The sequence below is a fragment of the Bidens hawaiensis genome, unplaced genomic scaffold, assembly GCF_021521415.1.
Source record: "Bidens hawaiensis isolate Kalapana, Puna unplaced genomic scaffold, B.hawaiensis_p1.1 tig00007801_1, whole genome shotgun sequence".
Lineage (NCBI taxonomy): Eukaryota > Viridiplantae > Streptophyta > Magnoliopsida > Asterales > Asteraceae > Bidens > Bidens hawaiensis.
In genome coordinates this window covers 631,721-648,679 of record NW_027491542.1, presented here as the reverse complement: position 1 = coordinate 648,679, position 16,959 = coordinate 631,721, and the positions used below count along the sequence as shown (strand labels likewise).

The 16,959-nt window shown below is 37.8% G+C and overlaps 3 protein-coding genes across 3 annotated transcripts in view; 2 read left to right on the top strand and 1 right to left on the bottom strand.

Moving 5' to 3' along the window:
- Positions 1-16,959, top strand: part of LOC143636203 (WD repeat-containing protein PCN-like) — a 181,410-nt gene that overhangs the window by 36,764 nt on the left and 127,687 nt on the right. The gene's annotated exons all lie outside the window — the stretch shown is intronic.
- LOC143636206 (F-box protein At3g12350-like) lies at positions 3,545-13,378 on the top strand. Its single transcript, XM_077103862.1, has 2 exons — positions 3,545-4,520; positions 12,708-13,378. The coding sequence occupies exons 1-2, from the start codon at positions 3,648-3,650 to the stop codon at positions 13,155-13,157; spliced, it is 1,323 nt and encodes a 440-aa protein (XP_076959977.1). The 5' UTR covers positions 3,545-3,647; the 3' UTR covers positions 13,158-13,378.
- Positions 14,112-15,273, bottom strand: LOC143636209 (LIM domain-containing protein WLIM1-like). Its single transcript, XM_077103864.1, has 5 exons — positions 15,048-15,273; positions 14,839-14,935; positions 14,695-14,735; positions 14,502-14,591; positions 14,112-14,414 (listed from the first exon to the last, which is right to left on the bottom strand). Exons 1-5 carry the CDS (start codon positions 15,180-15,182, stop codon positions 14,214-14,216), a joined length of 564 nt encoding a protein of 187 aa, XP_076959979.1. The 5' UTR covers positions 15,183-15,273; the 3' UTR covers positions 14,112-14,213.

Sequence of the window (16,959 nt, the reverse complement as noted above, 5' to 3'; positions counted from 1 at the left end):
TAATCACACATGAAGCTCACCCTAACCACCTTTTGCTAAGATTTAAAGCTTCAGCTGATTCAAGGAGGTTTTGTAAGGCGTGTAGGTATTCGATGAGAAAAGAATTGGGGTTTTATTGTCCCACTTGTAATTTCTATATACATACATATTGTGCTTTGTTATTTACCTAGAACGATTCAGCACAAGCACGATAAACATCCATTGATTCTAAGATATTATCCAGCTGAGAATTATAGTGGCGAATACTTTTGTGAAATTTGTGAGGAAGAATTTGACCCAGAAAGATGGTTCTATCATTGCAACATGTGCGCCTCGTCTATGCACACTGCTTGTGCTCCCCTAAAACTTCACTTTGAGCATTCAACATATACCAGGTATGCTTATTCTCTCTTTGTACATCTCAATGTCAAGTTTGGAGGAACATTCGAGATCGATGATCGTCCACATCCTGTCACCTTTGCACAAGGGGTTAATGGCCAATACATTGTGTGTGATAAACAATTGCGGTATTGTCAGATCTATAAGTGCTTCAGCTGCAAGTTTGCACGTCATATTTTTTGCGTGAGAGCGAATCCTGTCATCCGTAATGTTTAATTCCCCCAATCTGATCGCATTACCATAGTTATTCCAAGTGTTGTGTTTCTAGTCTACTTGTACTTTACATGTACGTTTTAGTGTGTTTTTTTAATGAAATTCTCTATATTTTTTCTAATATTCACAAATTGAATTTACATGGAAATTAAAGATGTTATAATCAGAAACAGAAACCAAAACATTGGCAGAATGCACACCAGATAAGCCAAATGAATACTTTATCACTATCGATGAATTAATAATTTTCTTGTGAAGTTATGGTATATGAATAAATATCCTAAAAATGTTACTCAGACATCACGTGTCAACACCTTAAATCACCAACGTTTTCAAAGATAATATCTTTTGTTTGGTTTATTTCATACATAACTAATCTATTTGTCTGCATAACAAGAATAACTTACTAACTAGGAAGCAAGCGAGCCAAGCCACTCGAGATTCACACGGAAAGTTTGAATATAAGCTTGTCGAGAAATACACTTATAGAGCTCGAACCATTCCTTTCCTTCAATTCCAAAACTTTAGCGGTTTGCCATGGATTTCTTCTCCATACAATATCCCACACAAAAGAACCATTAATTAATACAGCTTCTATTATTTTGGTGCAAATCCTCTATTACCAATCTCCATAATTTACTTGCTTCCAATTAGGTAACATAGACATATTAGCCACCGGGTGTTCTTCGGGTTCGTTTTTCAGATTTCGGGTTTTTTGGGTCGGGTTCTTCGGGTTTCAAAGTTTTAAATCTTGACTCGAAACCCAACCCAAATCTCTCACAGGTTTTTCAGGTTCGAGTTTTTTCGAGTTGGGTTAATCGGGTTTCAAGTATCCTAGAAAACAAAACAAAAAAAACTAAAAACTACAATACTAAAATTAAAACAACATATTATTCTTTGCTCGTAAGTTAATAATCATATAATAAACCAACATAACTTGATAAAACAATCCAAAAGAAAAGTAAAACTAACTCGAACCATAATCGTCTTCAATCGGGCGTGATTTGGTTTTTCGATTACTGTTGCTATTAGTAATAAACGGAAAACATAAATTAACAATAAACAATCGATCTTTAATAGTTGTAATGACAACAATCGACTAGGATCATATTCTGATAACATTAATGACTAAAACTAAGCCTATTATACCTAAAAATATATTTAATTTCAAAATTAAAAAAGTTTAATCGGGTTGACCCGAAACTTATAAATCAAACCTGAGAACCAACCCGAATTACTTTGATTCGGGTTCGGGTACGTGTTTTTTCGGATAAAAGTGAGCCATAACCACTCTTAACGAGGCCACTCCATTCCAGCCCAATTATTTTGCTATAACGACTTTTTTCAACGCCACCCATGTATTTTTGAATTTTCTTCATTTTAAACCCCATAAAAATCTTTTTCTGAACCGCTTACTCGAATCGAAACCGGTCAAAACCCAAACTAAAACCGATAATAACCTGGTTAAAAAACCGGTTTCAACCCGAACCGAAACCAATCATAAACCATTTTAACTTTTATTGATAAAACCAAACCGGTTTCAACCCGAACCTATTTTAAGTTTTAAACCAGTTTGTCCATCTCTACATACAACACCATTTCACATTTCACATTCAACGTGATCCAATCCATGTAATTAAGTGAATATTTTTAATGCATAAACTAAACCTTAAACGTAAGTACATTACCAAATATCCTGAGAATTTAGTCTAGTGGTAAAAGGCATGCTTTCCTTGAGTAGAGATGCATGTTCGATTGCTACTTGGGCTGGTTTAAAGGATATCTAGGTGAATGGACAAATAAGAGATTTAATACCGTGTTTGAACCCAACATGGGGCGAGGGTTTACGGATTCTATCATAGTTCCCGCACATCATGGGGTACGGTCTCACAATGATCGAGGACTTGATCTTGAACATAATCCCGAAAGAATAGGTTCACACATGTAGGGTTGTTCACGAGCCGAGTCGAACCGTGCGAAGGCTTGCTCGTTGCTTGGCTAGTTTACAACCGAACCGAACGCTTGAAATTCGAACCGAGCGAAAAACAAACTAGCCAAAATCGAACCGAGCATTTTTCAATCGAACATTGAGCATTATTTATTTCCTTTTCACTTTAAAAGTTTTAATAAGAAACAAATTTGAAGGCTGTAAATAATATATTTTGTAAACAAATTATTACTTTTTAAACAAACATATAATATGTTGTCATTTTTCATGAGAAGTAAGTTTAAAGTGAGATATAATGAACATTTAAATAAACTTTTAGTATTCTGAAAACTTGAATCAAACTAATAAAATTATAAAATTGACGGAATTGGAAAAAACTAAAAGGGTTTAAAAAGTTTTATACTTCTATTTTACGTGTGTTGTCTATACATTTATATATTTGTCATATCTATACTCTCTAATAAAAGACTACAAGTTTTGCCACTTGTCACCTCTATATTAAACCTCACCTTTTTTAACAAATATATAATAGTAAAATAATAATTACCATTTTTAGAATTTGTTAATTTAATATTTATTTCTTATTTTTTTCAAACATTTTATATTTATAATTGTCTCTTAGTTCAAAATTGTTTTAATGAGTATTGTATAACAACTGTATTAATAGTGATTAACGGGTTTATTATTTTCTTGTATACTGATTATTTATTAAATATTGTATTTTCAAGAACTACTCGTGTAATACACGGGCCTCAAACTAGTATAATTATATATAAGATAAATTAAAAATATTCGAGCTGAACCGAACCGAGCAGGCCTTTGCTCGTTGCTTGGCTCGTTTACAAACTGAACCGAGCAGAGCGGCTCATTTACAATCGAGCAAAAAACAAACGAGCATTTTTCCAAACAAACAAACGACGAGCGAGTTCGAACAACGAGTGATTCAGAAGAACTTGAGATCCTATGTCTAAAAACAAAACAAGTAAACCAAATTTTAAGGATCCGTACATCTGTATAGAATATCCTGTCTCGAACAACATCATCTTCATCTTCTTCAATCTTCAAACCACATCTCCCAAATCACCACCACCACCACCACCATCACAAAATGTCAACCACCACCACCGTTAACCCCGACGACACCACAATCCCATTCTCCGACTTCCCGGAAGACGTCCAGCTCTGCATATTATCCTTCCTGACACCACCCCAGATCTCCTCATTCGCCTGCACATCCAAACGCTTCTCCACCCTCTGCCGCCAGGACTCCAAGCTCTGGTTCTCCTTATGCCACCGCCGCTGGGGCTCCAAAACCCACATCCACAAATGGGGCTCCGGATCCATCACCTTCAAACGCCTCTACAACACCCTCCAAGATTACCAAAACCTCATCGGATTCTGGCGATTAAGCAAAACCCAATCACAACCCAGATCCCCTAATTCAATACCCAACAACCCTCCGCCTTTGGTCTTGTTTGAATGGGGCCCGTTTTTCATATCCGGGTCTCGGGTTTTGCCTTCCGGTAACGGTAGCTACGACGTTGTAAAGTCGCCGTTTTTATTAATGGGGATTTCGGCTAAAGGCGAGATTGTTAACTATCTGCAACCGAATTCGGAGATTCGGTTGGATTCGGAAGCGGTTTTGATGGGTTCGGGTTTGGGAAATGAATTGGTTTCGGTGGATGTGAATCATTTGGGGGAAAGTCATATAATAATTGAGGAGAGGGTTGGTTTTGGTGGGATGAGGAATTCGAATGTGATGAATGAGGATTTGATTGGGGTGGAAAGTGGATCGCCACCGAATCGGGTGACGTCGGAGATTTATCAGTATTTTGCGAACCGGACGAGCCCGGTGGGAGAGAGGAGACAGAGGAGAAGAGAGAAAGAGAAGAATGGGAATAAGAAGTGGGAGTCTGAGCATTTTATTAAGATTGTGAATCACTCGCCCACGTCTTCGAGGCCGTTGCAGGGTCTTTGGAAGGTAATTATTCGTTTACGGTGGAGTTTGATAACTATGTACATGGATTTGTTAAAAATTTAGAGGTGTCAATCGTATCGGGTTGATTTGTTCAACCTGAACACGGCCCTTATATTTATGTGCGTAGTTCTATCCCGGATGCACTTTAAATTTTGTAACCCGAACACAACCTGTTTAAACGAGTTAAACAGGTTGGCATGTAATAATAAAGTTCTAAACTTGTTAATTGGGTTGGTGGTGTAAGAAAGCGGGTTAAATGGGTCATAAGCAGGTTAAACTGGCCAACCCGACCATGACACATATATTTATTTGTGTCAAGAACATAAACCCTAACCCACTCACACTTAAAATTGTGTAACTTGAACACAATCATTTAACCCATTTATTTAAACGGGTTGGCGGTAGGGGTGTGCAGGATACGCGTCTGGTCCGTGAAACCCTGTGAACCCGGAAAACAGTTCCGGTTTAATGGAACCGGAATTTGAAAGCATGTACGGTTCTAGTTCTGGGCCATATCAAGCAGAACAATGCTGGAACCGCGAACCCCGTGAAAATCAATGGCCCGTTGAATTTCTTAGGGGTGTGCATGATATAGAATGAATGTCATGCAAGAATGAATATGAAAATAGTATACATTGTTTTGTATATAGTTGCACGATCAAGATTGTTTTGATGATTTTGAAATAGACAGGTCAACATGTTTAAAGTTTTTGACTTTTTGGTCAAAAGATGATTATGCTAATATCTTATTTATAACTTTATGTTGCATAATATAAGGTTTAATTGTTCAATGTCTACTGTTTTATGTGGCATAATATTATATCAACATGTACACACATCACTAAGAGTCGAAGTTCCTGCGACTGATCATATGTGTTTGTATTGATGAATGATCAGGTTATATGTGCCTAAAGCCCCTGCATGCTGAATCTTGTTAACAAACCCGTGAAACCTACCAACCCATTCCTGCATAACCGGTTTAAATACCCGGACCAACCCATTATTTGTAATAGGTCTGGTTCCAGTTTTTTAAAAAATCATGCAAACCGGTTTCGGTTCCAACCCAAGCGGAACAAAATGCCTGATTTTTGCATTTACATTTATAGTTGATGAATCATACTTTAGTTTGCAAATTATTAATGTTAGTCCAACTCATAAAGAAGAACAAACATTAATATTAAAGTTGCCAGTAGAGAATGACAACTAATTGATCTGGTAACTCCAGTAGAATGTTGGCCAGTTAGCTGTCATTCTCTACAGGTCATTCTAATATTAACGTTTCTTCTTCTTTATGAGCTGGTAAGTAATTAATTCACATTAAATAGCGAATTAATTAATAACATTAATATTTTGCAAACTAAAGTATGATTCATCACTGTAAATGTACACACATTTACATGTACACACATCACTAAGAGTCGAAGTTCCTGCGACTGATCATATGTGTTTGTATTGATGAATGATCAGGTTATATGTGCCTAAAGCCCCTGCATGCTGAATCTTGTTAACAAACCCGTGAAACCTACCAACCCATTCCTGCATAACCGGTTTAAATACCCGGACCAACCCATTATTTGTAATAGGTCTGGTTCCAGGTTTTTAAAAAATCATGCAAACCGGTTTCGGTTCCAACGCAAGCGGAACAAAATGCCTGATTTTTGCATTTACATTTATAGTTGATGAATCATACTTTAGTTTGCAAATTATTAATGTTAGTCCAACTCATAAGGAAGAACAAACATTAATATTAAAGTTGCCAGTAGAGAATGACAACTAATTGATCTGGTAACTCCAGTAGAATGTTGGCCAGTTAGCTGTCATTCTCTACAGGTCATTCTAATATTAACGTTTCTTCTTCTTTATGAGCTGGTAAGTAATTAATTCACATTAAATAGCGAATTAATTAATAACATTAATATTTTGCAAACTAAAGTATGATTCATCACTGTAAATGGATATGTGAAAATCAGACATCTTGTTTCGTTGGAATTAAGGCTGTGCAACAGGTATGGCCCGGATCGGAATCGGTATGCATGATTTTTTAAACCTATAAATGGACTTGCTACAATTGGGTTGGTCCCGGTTTTTAAACCGGTTATGTGGGAGCGGGTTTTTTAACAAGATTCAGTATTTAGGAGCTTTAAGCACACATAACCTGATAATTCATCAATACAAACACACATGTTCAGTTGCAGCAACTTAGACTCTTAGTTATGTGTGTAACTGTTGATATAATACACTGCCACATAATACAGTCGACATTGAACATGAAAACATTGTTATGTTGTGGTCTCCGATCCATCATGGGTCGGGTCCGGTTTAGACGAATAGACAGAATTAGGAGATTAAGCTGTTTGAGTTTTGGCCAAGCCCAAAAGCTCTAATCAGGCCCAGTTTAGTTAAAGGGTTAAACCCTAATTGTCTAGTCTATATATTCTCTCCTGTACTTGTAAGTTTGTATCACTCAATAATAAGAAAACCCTAGTTATCGACAGTGGACGTAGGTCATACACCGTGACCGAATCACTTAAATCCTTGTGTCTCTTTCGTTTATTCTTTCGGTTTTACTATTGTATTCGTGTTTGTGTGTGACTCCGAACCTAACAATTGGCATCAGAGCCAGGTTCTCGATTATACACACAGTTCCGCCGCCGCTGCTCCGCTGCTACAGTTCCACCGCCGCCGCTACAGTACCGCCGCCGCCGCTACAGTACCGCCGCCGCCGCTACAGTCCCGCCGCCGCTGATTAGGGTTCCGCAGCTGCTGGTTCGTTTTTCTGATCAGTTTCCAGTCCTTTTATTCCTTGGGTAGTTTGGTTGTTTGCTGTAATCAAAACTCAGTTTGGATAATGGCTGAGGACGGAAAGATCAAGATTGAGAAGTTTGATGGTCAGGATTTTGGATGGTGGAAAATGCAAATTGAGGATTTGCTATGTCAGAAAGACTTAATGGAAGCACTAGAAGAGAGGAAACCGGAAAGTATGAAAGATGATGAGTGGAAGGTACTTGACAGAAAAGCCATAGCTGTTATTAGACTCTCACTAGCTAAGAATGTGGCATTCAATATTGTAAATGAAACTACCACGTATGGTCTTATGAAAGCCTTGTCAAATATGTATGAAAAGCCTTCTGCATCAAACAAGATATTTCTGATTAGACAGCTAGTTAACACCAGAATGAAGGAAGGGGCATCTGTTACCTCTCATGTTAATGACTTCAACACTATTATTTCTCGTTTGTCTTCTGTTGATATCAAGTTTGATGATGAAGTTCAAGCGTTACTCTTGTTATCCTCGTTACCCGAAAGTTGGTCAGGGACTGTTACTGCAGTTAGTAGTTCTTCTGGGAATACTAAGCTTACTTTTGAAGGAGTCCGGGATTTGATTTTAGGGGAGGACATAAGAAGAAGGAATTCTGGTGAGACATCTAGTTCTATATTGAGCACCGAAGGGAGAGGTAGGAGAAGAGAGAAAGGTAATGGCAGGGGTAGGTCAAAGTCTAGAAGAAGAAGTCAGTCAAAGCCCAGAAAAGACATTGAGTGTTGGAATTGCAAAGAAATGGGGCATTTCAGAAACCAATGCCCTAACCCCTCAATTTCAAAAGAAAAGAAAGAATCTAAGAAGGAAGTTAATCTGGCCACCGGTTCAGATGATTCAGAAGGTTCAGAAGAGACTCTTATCTGCTGTGTTGAAGAATCAACAGATTCATGGATTATGGATTCTGGTGCATCTTTTCATGCCACTTATAGCACGAAGAAGATGAAGAATCTCCGAACAGGTAATTTTGGTAAAGTTCGTTTGGCTAATAATCATGCTGTTGATATCACGGGGATGGGGGATATTGAACTAAAAACTTCATTGGGCACCTCATGGACTCTAAAGGATGTTCGGGTCGTTCCTAGCCTTAGAAGAAAGCTAATTTCTGTTGGGCAGTTAGATGACCAAGGATATGATGTTATGTTTGGTGGGGGTCAATGGAAAGTTGTGAAAGGGAATCTTGTGATCGCCAGAGGTAAAAAGAAGGGCACTTTATACATGGTTGAAATTCCAGCTGATGGGGTAAATGCAGTGACCAGTGGACCGAGTCAGTCTAGTTTGTAGCACCAACGACTAGGCCACATGAGTGAAAAAGGGATGAAAATGCTCGTTGCTAGAGGAAAAATTCCAGAACTGAAGAAGGTTGAATCTGAATTTTGTGAACCATGTGTTTTCGGTAAAAAGAAGAAAGTATCTTTTGTGAAGACCGGAAAACAACCGAAAGCTCAGAAATTGGAGCTTATTCACTCTGATGTCTATGGACCAACTTCAGTCTCTTCTTTGGGAGGATCGCACTATTATGTCACCTTCATTGATGATTCGACACGCAAGGTATGGGTTTACTTTCTTAAAAATAAATCTGATGTTTTTGATACTTTTAAGAAATGGAAAACTGCTGTTGAATTGGAAACTGATTTGAAGGTGAAATGCTTGAAGTCGGATAACGGTGGTGAATACGTTAGCAAAGAATTCCGTGATTATTGTGAAGAGTACGGTATTCGGATGATCTTTACAGTCCCTGGCACTCCTCAACAAAATGGAGTGGCAGAACGAATGAACAGGACGTTAAATGAAAGGGCAAGAAGTATGAGACTTAATGCCGGGCTTCCAAAGACGTTCTGGGCAGATGCAGTTAACACTGCAGCTTATTTAATTAACCGGGGATTGTCAGTACCGTTGGGTTTCAAGACACCAGAAGAAGAGTGGAAAGGTAAAGCTGCAGATTATAAGCATTTGAAAGTCTTTGGGTGTAGCGCTTATGATCTAGTGAAAAATGACAAGCTTGATGCTAAAGCTAAAAAATATGTTTTCATTGGATATGGGTCAAACGAAATGGGCTACAGGCTTTGGGATTTAGAAAGCAGAAAAGTAGTCAGAAGCAAGCATGCAACTTTTAATGAGGCTGAGTTATACAAAGATAGAAACACTTCAAAATCAAGGGTTCAGAAAGAGCAGGTTGAATATGAAATTGATGCTCAGAAAAAGACAGTTGAGTCAGCTACCGAACCCGAGACAGAAACTGAAGAAACCACAGTTCCTGAATTTGAAGATGATGATATTGGTGGAAATGAAGAGTCAGAGGGAGTCTCTGACAGTGGGAGTTCAGAGTCTGAGGATGAACAGTCTCCACAAGAACCTGACCCGCCTCAGCACTGGGTTAGGAGGTCCACCAGAGTTTCTAAACAGCCGGTACGTTACAAACCTTCAGTTAATTATCTCCTTTTAACTGAAAATGGTGAGCCAGAGAGTTATTATGAAGCACTTAAGTTGAAAGATTCGCTCCAGTGGGAGCATGCTATGAAGGAGGAGATGAACTCTTTGAGTAAAAACCAGACATGGGTTTTAACCAAGTTTCCACCAGATAAAAGAGTTCTACAGAATAAATGGGTCTATAGAGTCAAGGAAGAACATGATGGGTCTAAACGATACAAAGCTCGTTTAGTGGTCAAGGGTTTCCAGCAAAAGAAGGGAATTGATTATAATGAAATATTCTCTCCAGTTGTGAAGATGACCACCATCAGATTGATCTTAAGTATTGTTGCTGCAGAAAATTTACATCTAGAGCAATTAGATGTTAAGACAGCATTTTTACATGGTGATCTTGACGAGGAGATCTATATGGCACAACCTGAGGGATTTCAGGTTGCCGGGAAAGAAAAATGGGTCTGCAAATTGAAGAAAAGCTTGTATGGTCTGAAGCAGGAACCTAGGCAATGGTACCTAAAGTTTGATGATTTTATGGTGAGAACTGGGTACAAGAAATGCGAGGCCGACCATTGCTGCTACTTAAAGAAGTTTAAAGGTTCATATATCATTCTACTTCTTTATGTAGATGATATGTTAATTGCAGGATCTGATATGAAGGAGATTCGCAAGTTGAAGAAACAGTTGTCTGATGAATTTGAGATGAAAGATCTTGGTCCAGCCAAACAGATTTTGGGGATGAGTATATCCAGAAAGAAAGATGGCTCCATAACACTATCCCAAGAGAAATACATAGGGAAAGTGTTAGAAAGATTCAGGATGAATGATGAGAAGACTAAACCGAGAAACACACCTTTGGGAAGTCATTTCAAACTTACCAAAGACCAGTCTCCCAGAACAGAGGAAGAAAGAACAGAGATGGCTAAAGTTCCGTATGCATCTGCTGTTGGCAGTCTCATGTACGCCATGGTTTGTACACGGCCAGACATTGCTCATGCTGTCGGGGTAGTTAGTCGTTTTATGTCGGATCCGGGAAAGGAACATTGGGAAGCGGTGAAATGGTTACTCAGATACTTAAAGGGTACTTCCAGTTTGGGGTTATGTTTTAAGGGGAAGGATACAATTCTCAGGGGTTATTCAGATGCTGATCTGGGTGGATGTAAGAAGACGTTTAAAAGCACTACTGGTTATGTTTTCACAGTTGGGGGAACAGCAGTATGTTGGATGTCCAGACTTCAGAAAAGTGTTGCTTTATCAACCACTGAGGCAGAATATATGGCAGCAGCCGAAGCAAGTAAAGAATTAGTATGGTTGAGAACTTTTCTTGAAGAGTTGGGAAAGAAACAGGCAGAGTTCTTATATTGTGACAATGAGAGTGCAGTGAAACTTGCGAAGAATCCAGTCTATCATTCGAAGACTAAGCACATCGGGAGGAGATATCACTTTGTCAGAGATTTGATCAGTGATGGTGTTTTCAGTTTGAAAAATATCTCAGGTGCTAAGAATCCAGCAGATATGTTCACCAAGCCGGTGATACTGGATAAGCTGAAGCTGTGCAGAGCTTCAGCAGGCCTTCGGGAATAATGTTGAGAAGGCGAAGGGTAACTAGGAGGTGCAAAACCAGATGGGTTTTATTTTACATGTACAAGGCAATGCAGGTGAAGACATTTTACGTCTCCAAATGGGAGCAGGTTGAAATGTTTGACGCATCCAAGTGGTGGTTTAGAGAAGATGTCTCGAAGCCCAAGTGGGAGATTGTTATGTTGTGGTCTCCGATCCATCATGGGTCGGGTCCGGTTTAGACGAATAGACAGAATTAGGAGATTAAGCTGTTTGAGTTTTGGCCAAGCCCAAAAGCTCTAATCAGGCCCAGTTTAGTTAAAGGGTTAAACCCTAATTGTCTAGTCTATATATTCTCTCCTGTACTTGTAAGTTTGTATCACTCAATAATAAGAAAACCCTAGTTATCGACAGTGGACGTAGGTCATACACCGTGACCGAACCACTTAAATCCTTGTGTCTCTTTCGTTTATTCTTTCGGTTTTACTATTGTATTCGTGTTTGTGTGTGACTCCGAACCTAACAAACATTATGTTATGCAACAAAAAGTAAAAAAATTTAAACATACTGCAACATGTATACTTCAAAAGCATCTTGATCTTGAAACTATATACAAAACAGTGGCATAAAATAGAATATTTTCATTCTTGCATGACATTCGTTCTATATCCTGCACACCCCTAAGTTATTCATCGGACTTTTGATCTTCATGGGTTCGCGGTTCCATCATTGTTGTTCCACCGAGTAAGACCCGAATCGTTTCCCGTTTAGGGTTGATATACTGGAACCGTACATGCTTTCAAATACCAGTTCCATTTAACAGGAACTGGTTTCACGGGTCAGATCCGTATCCTGCACCTCCCTAGTTGGCGGGTAGTAATGCATTTGTAAACTTGTTGATCAAGTTGGTGGACTGTAAAAATATGGGTCATAAACCGGTTAGCGGACCTGTATAACTAAACGGGTTAGCGGATCGACCAATTTAACTGAACGTGTCAGCAGGTGGACCTGTAAACATGACCTGGTATAATGAAGCTGTAAACTTGATAATCAGGTTAGTGGGTTGTAAAAATGGGTAAGTCATAAACAGATTTAGTTAGTCGACGGCTATCTGACTAAACAGGTTGCCGGTTCAATCACTAAACATGTCAGCCCAAACGCGTCCCGCCAACCTGTTTTGATAAACATGTCAAATGGGTTGGCGAGTAATAATAAAGTTGTAAATACTGGGTTGGTAGGTTGTGTAAAAAGGGTTATACGCGTCATAAATCGTAAACTGGTTTGTGGGTCACCCTATTTAACTGCACAGGTTGGCGTTTCGACCTGTTTAACTAACCGGGATAAACAGGTCAACCCGAGCACAACCCGTTTTTTAAAGTTTCTTGATGCAGGGTATTTGTGAAGATGCAAAGCTGGACTTTTATCTTGTGGCATATGATGACATTGGTGGTATAGCATGTAGAAAAATTGGAGATTCTTGCAAACCTTTTTCCAGTTGTGCCCCCGTGTTTTGGACTTCCAACACTACATTTCTTGAATCCCCATTTTCTTCCGAGGAAGAACACATATACGAAACCCGTGAACATCTTCTTCCACCTGGAGATATACCATCCTCACAAATGGAATCTGTATCGCGCATGCTTTATATAAATTCAAGCTATGATCTTGTGCTACCGGGACTAGCGGGGCCCACTTCTGTGAATCCTCACCATGTGGAAGGAAGGATTTGGGAGTATGGTGATGGAACAATTGGGTTCGGGTTTCTTCGTGATAATCATATTGTTGATCTGAAGCATATTGCGGTTGATGGATGTCTGTTAGACGCGGTGCAACCGTTGTGATGTCTGGTAATTCTTGGTTAGAGTAATAGTTTACAGATTAAAGTCAACCTGGGTTACCCTGTGTTAGGGTTGATGATTGATAGTTTGGATTAATAAGTTTAAACTTAATTGATCTGCTTAGTTTCAGATCTTTGCAAAATCTGTGTTTTTTTTTCATTGGATGCTGATATACATGTGTATCCGTACTTTGTAAATGTTACTAGATTATATTCTTGTTTTCTAAGCACAATGTACTGAAATATTGCAAATTTGTTATATCTTTTTAGCCGCATTATATATTATCTAATTATTAGACTGTATGATTGGTTTCGATATACAAAGTGGGGCTTTTGTAGGCGATTGCCATGACTAATTGGTTGTGATATACGCATCCTTATTACAAGAGGTTGTCTCCACGACTTAAACCCGTGAGCTCTATCGCAACCTTATTGCTGCTCTAAGGTTCAGCCCTGGAGGTTGAAAGTTGGAAGTTTCACTTTAGGGTTGTGATGTAGGTGTATACGTGTCAAGTCGACCTCAAAGTTGACAAAGCTTGAACTTAGATTGTTCAAATTAGGAGAGGGTGAGGCTTGTTTAGACCCTATTGTGTAAAGCTCATTAGGTGAGTCATACTTGAGCTTGTTAGGTGACACATTTTGCCCAAGTTGTGTTAGACCTAAACGCCTCATAGTGTCTCACACTTTTTTAACTCAACCTCGCTAAAGCTTTGCAAGCTAGAGCCTATTTAAATTGTAATATATATTTATGCAAACGAATTGAGATTTATAGGTTGAACTCCACTTGAGCTTGTTCAAGTAGAACTACAAGTCAATCGAGAATGGTATATTTTAGAGCTTATGAATCAAATCGAGATCGAGCTTGCATCAAACCTGTATTAATATTTCATAATTTTCAACAGGAAGCAGAACACTCTTAAATTCGAATATCCCATTCAAAGTGTCACAAGCAAAAGAAAACAGACTCCATATCTTTATCAAGCATACAAATCTCCCAACACCAACAACAAAACACAGGTTGTAAGATCATCATAACTCATAAAAGGTAATCAATCAATAATCAAGGTGCCGCTTCTGCAACCCTAGCAGATCGCTCACCCTCGAGCTGACTCAGGTTACCCTTCTCTTTAATGAGCTGAGTGTGGTGGTGTCTGCAGTACAGATGACCTTCATGTGCAACATAATTCGACGGGCTAATTGTACAACCTCCATGGCTACACTTAAAGCAACTCTTATGGTATGCAGTCCCATTTACAGAAACCTAATTCAATTTGTTACATATTTAGCATACTAAACAACTTACCACTTTACCAGTCTGTTTTAAGCTTCAACAATGAAAAGATCTTACCTTTTCGGTTGGATAGACCGTTTTCTGACAGCCCAAACACTTATCTCGCGTCCCCACAAACATACTCGAGACTTTATTTGCCAAAGGCCTCTGTTAAAAAATTCAAGATTCATCAGTTTCAGTTTCAACTTCAAAACAAAACAGATCAGATCTAGATTCAGTTTATGGTCATTGTGTTCGATTAAAATCATACCTCGCCATCGGTTTTCTGCGGTTTCACAATCTTTGGTGTGCCTGAAAAATAATAAAAAACAATGAATTTGATCATATCATCATATTGGTAATGAATTATTAATTATAAATTGTTAATTGTAATCCATTAATGATGATGCTTTACCTTCAAAGCTCTTATCTAAACTCCCAGTTTTCTTGAACAACTGATCAAAGTGTGGCCTGCAATACAGCACACCCTCAAAGGAGTTATAGTTACTGAGCTGCAAATAACAAGAATTTAGTGAATATCATAAACCCATCTTCACTGAGGCATTAGGTCGAACACCTTATGTGCAGATCTAAAAAAAGAAAATATATAACCAACCAACCAACCTTAAGTGTGCCATTGCAATGGTGGCATCTGAAGCATGCCTTGTGGAAGACCCTATTGTCAGCAGTGAGTTTGTCAACAAGGTAGACAGTCTTGTCACATGCCATACATTTCTGGGTTGTGCCTGCAAAAGCCATAGTTGGTTTGAGTTGCAGAGGATGATGTTGGGATGTGTGGAGTGGATGGAAGATAATGTTGGGTTGTAACTAACTAACACATGGTATGATATGATAAGGGGATCCATGACAATGATTTTGTCTGGATTCATAAGTAAGCAATTACCTGTAACCCATGTAACCCACTCATTTGAGTTCCAACTAAGCAACTATCTGTCAACCCTCTTTAATTACTATAATATGGAGCCCCATTTCTTCTTCATTATTATTATTATTATTATGTTGTTATTATGAGTTTTTAACATTAACGAAGCTTTGACGAAAACGTCAAGGAACATAGGGGCGGAATCAAAATGCATAAAATAAAAAAACTTATTAACGGAGGGGGCCGAGCTCAAAATTTCAATCGAAAACGAGTAAATTTGCACTACATAAAATAGTTTTCGGGAAAAAAACAGGTAAAGTTACACCATTGTGCAAAAAAACAGGGAGCTTGCGTGTAAAGCGTGGTGGGTTAGTTTTAAGCGTTGAATGTTAAGAAAATAAAAGTACTGAAAGTCGTTCGAGAAAAATCATGTAAAGATAAATTGTAATTTTAAACAAAGCAGCAGAGATAAAAGATTAGTTGGTATGGAGGCCCATTTTGTTAATTAAGATGTTATTTTATTTTTATGGTCAGAATGTTATTATATGTGTGTTGTTAAAATGTCAATTCTTGCTAAAAACTTGCATGCAAAATGAAAGTGATATTTTCCATTTAATAACATAATGTAGTGGTTAGTTTTAAACACTTAAATAGTGAAATGACAAGAAATGAAAGTAGCTGAGTGTAGTAGCTAGTAAGAAAAAAGCGCGGATGAAATTTTAAACCGTGAAAGATTACAATAATTTACTTTGAAAAAATAATACGTTAAGAAAAGATAGTTTGAGTCCCTTTTGTTTGTCGAAAATCTTGATATAATATACTAAATTCTTTTTATTTTTTTTACCCATGACATCAAGTGGTTGTGGGCATTGTTTATCTAAATAGTAACCAATAATTTTTATGAAATTAACATATTACTGCATAAGTGAACATTCATGAATATTTGTATCATAGACTAACCAATAATCACTTTTATAAGGTGACATTTCACAAATGGTTAAGGCTATATGAATGTAAAGCATATGTCATGAGTGTGTGGAATTATTATTGAAAAAGTTAGATTTACATGTTAGGTGGATCCATTTAAATAATAATTAGGTTGCGTTGTATTTTCATGAATAATGTATATGCATATTATTTAATTCGACTATTTTAAATGATTCACAACAAACATTTATTTTTTTAATGAACCATATAACATAAAAATATCCCATCCTTGGTCTGAAGTCTAAACATATAAATTTTAAAATTAAGATCTGGTAGTAGAAGTCAAGAAACCAAGGGGAAACGAAGTTGATGATATTGGCATCGTACAATTAGACAAACCTACAAACGATGGCCACACAACACAACCACTTGATGTTTATGTTTATGTTTATGGATTCAACTACCTATCTATTCTAAATGGTTACCATTTATATCCAACCAAATACATGATTTAATGGTTGGATGGTTGTCCATAAGAGTGATAAGACTACCGCCTCGAAACCTTATAAATGTTGCAGTTCATCTCTTGATTGTACGTTTTGCGATTTTCAATTTGATATCTTAGACAACTTTTCGAATCGTGTGATTATTTTTAGATTAAAGTATTTCGCTTCAGATAAGATAGAAAATTTCAATCAAAAAAATGAGATGTTCTCCTTCGTACAA

Bases quoted from the DNA above. Each gene is read 5' to 3' on its own strand.
- LOC143636206 (XM_077103862.1), top strand. From the start codon at position 3,648: ATGTCAACCACCACCACCGTTAACCCCGACGACACCACAATCCCATTC. The intron at 4,521-12,707 runs GTAATTATTCGT...TTCTTGATGCAG, and splicing joins CGTTGCAGGGTCTTTGGAAG to GGTATTTGTGAAGATGCAAA.
- LOC143636209 (XM_077103864.1), bottom strand. From the start codon at position 15,182: ATGGCTTTTGCAGGCACAACCCAGAAATGTATGGCATGTGACAAGACT. The intron at 14,592-14,694 runs GTATGATTTTAA...ATTTTTTAACAG, and splicing joins CGCAGAAAACCGATGGCGAG to AGGCCTTTGGCAAATAAAGT. The intron at 14,415-14,501 runs GTAAGATCTTTT...AAATTGAATTAG, and splicing joins CGGTCTATCCAACCGAAAAG to GTTTCTGTAAATGGGACTGC.